This window comes from Medicago sativa, chromosome 1 (genome assembly GCF_051527215.1).
Source record: "Medicago sativa cultivar Bolivia chromosome 1, Bolivia_mono, whole genome shotgun sequence".
Lineage (NCBI taxonomy): Eukaryota > Viridiplantae > Streptophyta > Magnoliopsida > Fabales > Fabaceae > Medicago > Medicago sativa.
In genome coordinates this window covers 85,796,606-85,803,302 of record NC_140749.1, presented here as the reverse complement: position 1 = coordinate 85,803,302, position 6,697 = coordinate 85,796,606, and the positions used below count along the sequence as shown (strand labels likewise).

General features: G+C 33.4%; 1 protein-coding gene across 1 annotated transcript; it reads left to right on the top strand.

Annotated features, from left to right (window-relative positions):
* Positions 1 to 1,366: 1,366 nt before the first annotated feature.
* On the top strand, positions 1,367 to 4,596 carry SBT1.3 (subtilase 1.3). The gene is made up of 2 exons (XM_085740044.1): positions 1,367 to 2,244; positions 2,736 to 4,596. The coding sequence occupies exons 1-2, from the start codon at positions 1,461 to 1,463 to the stop codon at positions 4,298 to 4,300; spliced, it is 2,349 nt and encodes a 782-aa protein (XP_085596170.1). The 5' UTR covers positions 1,367 to 1,460; the 3' UTR covers positions 4,301 to 4,596.
* The last annotated feature ends 2,101 nt before the right edge of the window (positions 4,597 to 6,697 follow it).

Here is a 6,697-nt window from a genome sequence, read left to right as displayed (position 1 = left end):
ACGGGACCAGTCTGTTCTGGACTACTACGTGTGCATGTATACATAGATTGTGAACTCTGCTACTTTCTATGACCATTCCTTCTATCATTATAAAGCAGCAACCAATAAACCATTATTTTCTAACATAGCATTTTAAATATTTAGTTAGCATATCTCAGTATCATACAATCATATCATAGTAAATGTACAATGTGAACTGCTCAAAAAATGAAAAATTGCAATGGAAGATTACACTATGCATAGTGAAAAAAAGATGAGTATAGTGCAAGTTCAACACAAATAATTGAGTAAGTGGAGGAATAATTGACCACTTGGCACTTGGGGAATCCAAATTAACTCAGCGGTGCTCAGATTTATTACATGCATTCTGTGAATGTGGGGACCCTTCATCAGAGATTTGTTTACATGCAATGCAGGAAGGACTAAATAAATCCATTTAAGAATTTGTTGTCCTTAGTTGTAATATGTAATATTATGTTCATCTTTGATAATATGACTCTATTTTTTAAGCGTTTGTTCAGATTTTCCGTAGCCCAATGTTTATGGTGAATGGTGATTTGAGTGCTTAGTGCTTGTACAATGAGATAAATGTTAATCCATTTAGTAAGGTTAGGTCTTGTACCACTCATTGTTAGGTTCAAGTGTAAGTCGACCGTGAATGAGAAAAATGTTGGATACATCAAAGAGATGAGATATATATTTAGTTCTTAAAGTTTTTGATTTACATGATTGGACGACATGTTGTGTCCAATCTCTTGATAATTTTAAATAATTGACCCGTTGTTGTTCGCTCCCTTAGGTCTTAATTATCTTTGAAAGTGTTTTTTTTTACTGCAACTTTGAAGTGGTTTTTTAACCTTGGAAATTGTCCTCACCCTAGTAAACTTTTGCAACCCAACTCCCTTAAATTTTTCATATTAGTTAAAAAAAAGGAATCCATCTCAAAGTGAAGAAAAGTAAATTTAGTTGAGTCCTCAATCAGTAGACCTTTAGCTTTTTAACATTATCATGTCCTATATTAAAATTTACTAGTAGTACAAAAGTTAGTATTGAATCAAATTTTGAGTATACAATTGAATAACTATTTGATAAAAAAAAGGAAATATTGAGGCCCTTTAACAGACATGAACCAACTTATTGTTAGAATAGCATAACACAATAAAAGTAGAGTCAGAGAACCATACCCATATTAACTTCAATCACCAACCTCTATAGGTAGATCTTTTAATTCACCCTTCAATTTACCAATTCAACAAGAATCAACCGTTCATCTTTATTTCCATTGCACTGCTGGCACACTAAATATCACTCACTACTATCCTTTCTCTTTAAGTCTTAAATAAATATATCTCACTCAGAATAGAGCATAAACCCTTATAATTAAATTTTCTTCACCTATCCATTTCACTTTATAACCAATGCTTCAAAAATCTTAGTTTCCATCTTCCTTGCTTGTATACATGGCTAAGTATCAAATCACTCCAATTGAAAAGATGAGTTGCATTTTAACAACCTGTTTCCTTTTGAGTATACTCTTAACTACACATGCTGAATTTGTCAAAAAAACTTACATCATTCATATGGATCAATCAGCAAAACCAGACATCTTTTCCAGTCACCAAGAGTGGTATTCATCAAAAGTGAAATCAGTACTTTCTAAATCAGTAGAAGCTGAAATGGACAACAATGAAGAAGAGAGAATCATTTACAGTTACAGCACTGCTTTTCATGGAATGGCTGCTAAATTAAGCACAGAAGAAGCAAAAAAGCTAGAATCTGAAGCTGGTGTTGTAGCCATATTCCCTGATACAAAGTACCAACTACACACAACAAGAAGTCCATATTTCCTTGGTCTTGAACCAATTCAATACACCAACAGAAGCTGGGCAGAAAAACTAGCTAACCATGATGTTATAGTTGGAGTCTTGGACACTGGTATTTGGCCTGAGAGTGAGAGTTTCATTGATACAGGACTGAAACCAGTACCTTCTCACTGGAAAGGTGCATGTGAAACTGGTAGGGGATTCAGGAAACATCACTGCAATAAGAAGATTGTAGGTGCAAGAATATTCTACCATGGATATGAAGCAGCAACAGGTAAGATTGATGAGCAAGAAGATTACAAATCACCAAGAGATCAAGATGGTCATGGAACTCACACTGCAGCTACTGTTGCCGGATCTCCGGTTCATGGTGCTAATCTTCTTGGTTATGCCTATGGAACAGCAAGAGGAATGGCACCAGGTATTACTAAAATATTTTGTTTATTGATGACTAATACAAGAGATTCTCTTTATACATATCAGTTCATATGAAAATGAAGAAGGTGACAAGATTAATAACTAACTAACAAACTCTTAAGTCTTAACTAACTATTAGCTAAATTTATCTCTAATTTCCCATGCAAGCTGGAAGATATGTTTAGTACAATTCCAGATTGGAAAATTTAAAAAAGAATATGAACATAGTTTTACCACCATACAAGGCAGAAGCTAAAAAAATGCTTAACCATCTTTTATTTTTATGGACGGAAGATAAAATATCAGTGAGACTAGAAAGAATGAAAAAAGCTTAACCATGCATTATCTTTATGGACAGAAATTAAAATGTCAATGAGCCTAGAAAGAATGAAAAATGTTTAACCATCTAATACTATCTTTATGTTCAAAAGCTAAAATGTCAATGAAGCTTGAGATAATGAAAATTGTTTAACCATCCATTATCTTTATGTACAGGTGCAAGAATTGCAGCTTACAAAGTGTGTTGGACTGGTGGATGTTTCAGCTCAGATATTCTATCAGCTGTTGATACAGCTGTAGCTGATGGAGTCAATGTTTTATCCATCTCTTTAGGTGGTGGAGTCTCATCTTACTCCCATGATAGTTTATCTGTAGCTTCATTTGGAGCAATGGAAAAGGGTGTTTTTGTTTCATGTTCAGCTGGAAATTCAGGACCTGACCCTGTCAGTCTCACAAATGTTTCACCATGGATCACCACGGTTGGAGCTAGCACAATGGATAGAGATTTTCCTGCAGATGTTAGCCTTGGAAATGGAAGAAAATTCTCAGGAGCATCAATCTATAAAGGAAAATCCGTGCTCTCAGTTAGAAAACAATACCCTTTGGTTTACATGGGAAGCAACTCAAGCAGTCCTGATCCAAGATCTTTGTGTTTGGAAGGTACTTTGGATCGTCGAACTGTCACGGGAAAGATTGTGATTTGTGATAGAGGAATTAGTCCAAGAGTGCAAAAGGGACAGGTAGTGAAAAATGCAGGAGGTGTAGGAATGATTCTTACAAACACTGCAGCAAATGGAGAAGAATTAGTAGCAGATTGTCACCTACTTCCAGCAGTAGCAGTAGGAGAAAAAGAAGGCAAAGATATCAAACAATATGTGTTAACAACTAAAAAAGCTACAGCTACATTAGCTTTTCATAACACAAGATTAGGAATTAGACCATCTCCTATAGTAGCAGCATTTTCATCAAGAGGCCCAAGTTTACTCACACTTGAAATTCTAAAACCTGATATAGTAGCACCTGGTGTGAACATTCTTGCTGCTTGGAGTGGACTTACTGGTCCATCAAGTTTACCAATAGATCATAGAAGGGTTAAGTTTAACATACTTTCCGGAACTTCAATGTCATGTCCTCATGTAAGTGGAATCGCGGCTATGATCAAAGCTAAACATCCTGAATGGAGTCCAGCTGCTATAAAATCTGCAATCATGACAACAGCTTATGTTCATGATAATACTATCAAACCTCTTAGAGATGCTTCTTCTGCTGAATTTTCAACACCTTATGATCATGGTGCTGGCCATATTAATCCTAGAAAAGCTCTTGATCCAGGTTTAGTATATGATATCGAACCTCAGGATTACTTTGAGTTTCTTTGCTCAAAGAAACTGAGCCCTTCAGAATTAGTAGTTTTTTCTAAAAATTCAAACAGAAATTGCAAACACACTCTTGCTAGTGCTAGTGACTTGAACTATCCTGCTATATCAGTTGTGTTTCCAGCAAAACCAACCAATTTTGCTTCGACGATTCACCGCACTGTTACCAATGTTGGTCCTGCTGTTTCCAAATATCATGTCATTGTTACACCATTTAAAGGCGCTGTTGTTAAAGTTGAGCCAGATACATTGAATTTTACAAGAAAATATCAGAAACTATCTTACAAGATCAGTTTCAAAGTGACATCTAGGCAAAGTGAACCAGAATTTGGAGGTTTGGTGTGGAAAGATAGGGTGCATAAAGTAAGAAGTCCGATTGTGATAACTTATATGCCACCAATGTGAGGTTCTTCCCCTAGGAGTCCAAGACTAGTTACTATTCAGCAGTTTTTCTTTTTTTGTAATAAGCAAATTTTATGTGCTTTGAAGTAAGTGAACTCGTTTATCTTAAATTTGCGTTTCTATCATCAAATTACTTGAGAATCCATTAAAAGAGAAGGTATAGAACCATTCTTGTAATAACATAAGTTACTCATTTAGATGTGACAAAAATGATTCCACCAAAAAAAAAACAGATGTGACAAAAATGATACTAATATCTACCACAATAGTGTGAGAAGCATTTAATGTTTTGTATTCAATATCCTGCTTCCCCTTTAAATTTTTATGACATCTTATGGTAGTGAATTTATTTTGAGTGAGACACAAGGTACTCCTTGCATGTGAGCAAGAGCAGAATAGGTTGGGTCCATCAGGAACCTGTCGTTTTTTTTGGATGCAGGTTTCGGTAAAAATCGATCCTCTGCTTTTAAAATTTTACAAGATTTTGTACTGTGAAAATTTAGTATAAGTAAAAAATGTAAGCATCTTTCTTTATAAAAATATTTACAAATTTTGATGGCATCGTCATATGTATTGTTTTTTTCTTTCTTCTTTTCTAAATAGCTTGGATTGGAAGCAAAATTCACACACTAAATGAAGATAAAAGAGACATTGTGGATTCAAACTCGTGTCTCAACACATCAAATATATGTACAACCTTTTAGTACCGTCTCATCGCCATGTTTATTTAATGTTTAAGAAATGATTGATACAAGTAAAATTTTCATATAGTAAAATCATGTAAAGTTTTTACAATAATTTGTTCACTTTGTAAAAAAAAAAATTCACCATTGATATCATGCATCATCAGTGACGGAACCAGACTTGGTTTTTTGAGATGATCAAATTATGAAGTGTTCTTTCAAAAAAAAAAAATTATGAAGTGCTTCACAGATTAATCAGAGTACATTGAGGAGAAAATTTATATGGACATTTTTATGTGTTTTTCGTATAATTCTTAACTTACCAACATGTAATTTATGTAAATCCATAACTTTCTCAAAACATAGGAAAACACTTAAGGTATGTGTTGGATGGAGGATTTATAAGGCGATGATAAGACTTACTTTTCTTTTTTAAATTACACACTGTAAAATATTTTTAAATCAATTAAGTCTAATTGAAATATTATACTATCATTAATTATAATGTTCTTTTAAATTTTTAAAATATAAAATATATCAAAATATAAACTTAAGCCTCTAAAACTCTTCCCTCCAAAACTATCCAAAACCCCTCTCAAAACAAACCTTAAAGAAATGCATCTATGAGAGGAGCTGTTCAATGTATTGACTTAAACAAAATAGAAGGATTGATCAATTGTCATCACTGATGCAATCTTAATATGTCTCTATTTTGATGATCTTCTCATGTGAGAAGAGAAATGATATTTATACATATACTTTTTGACAGCTTTTGAAACAACTCCCTCTCTCTCTCATACTCACATGTGTTTTTATTCTCTCTCTTATTCTTTTTTGAAACAACTCTCTCTCATACTCACATGTGTTTTTATTCTCTCTCTTCTTCTTTCTTTCTCCATTGTTTTTGTCCAATAAAAAGAGGAGAAAAACAATTGTCATAAGAGTTGTATAAAATTGGTTGTACAAATATCACTCGATTCACTCCTCGAAAAGATAAGTGATTTAGGTACAGTTAGATACTTTAGATTGAAGAGGAATGTTGGAAGTACAATCAAATGTATTGAGTCAAGTGTTTGGGTCTTGTATTAATTATGTGTTAGCGATCTATGCAGTGGCCCAATTATATGTATGCTAGTTAGTTGGAGAAGAAACTATTATAGTTAGTTACAGTTATGCACTCTTGTTTAAAATGTAAACATTATTCATATCATATCAATAATCCATTGATAAATACTCTCTTTTACTCTAACATAATTAAGTACATCTGCTCCTTTGTTTCAGTCCTTAGATTTTCTTTAACTTTGATTAATTCCCAAACGTTTTTCGAATGACAAATGTTGTTGGTATGTTACAGTAAATTCACTTGGGTTGATTTGGTAATATTGGTTTGAGACTTTGAAGTATGCACCTCTAAAACTTTTAAGTTAGATTTTCCGGTGCTAATTTCAGTGGATTAGTCCATAAATGACTCTCTCGCAAGTGAACGGTAGGATTAGACATCTTAGATTAATCGGTCCTAGGCTGGATACCGAATATTAAAAAATAAATAAATAATTCTTATGTTAGTATTTTCCCCTTTACGATAATTCAAATTAGATATCTTTTACCTCATATGAAAAAACAAAATATCAAAAACGGATATAGCTACCACAGATAAATATAAAAGAGGTACAAGGGCAGAAAAACATGAGAAATAAAAATAGTGCCGGCCAATAAA

What these genes read in the sequence shown, in the direction of transcription:
- SBT1.3 (XM_085740044.1), top strand. Translation starts at nt 1,461, where the DNA reads ATGGCTAAGTATCAAATCACTCCAATTGAAAAGATGAGTTGCATTTTA. An exon ending in AGCAAGAGGAATGGCACCAG is followed by an intron (nt 2,245 to 2,735) that starts GTATTACTAAAA and finishes CTTTATGTACAG; the next exon opens with GTGCAAGAATTGCAGCTTAC.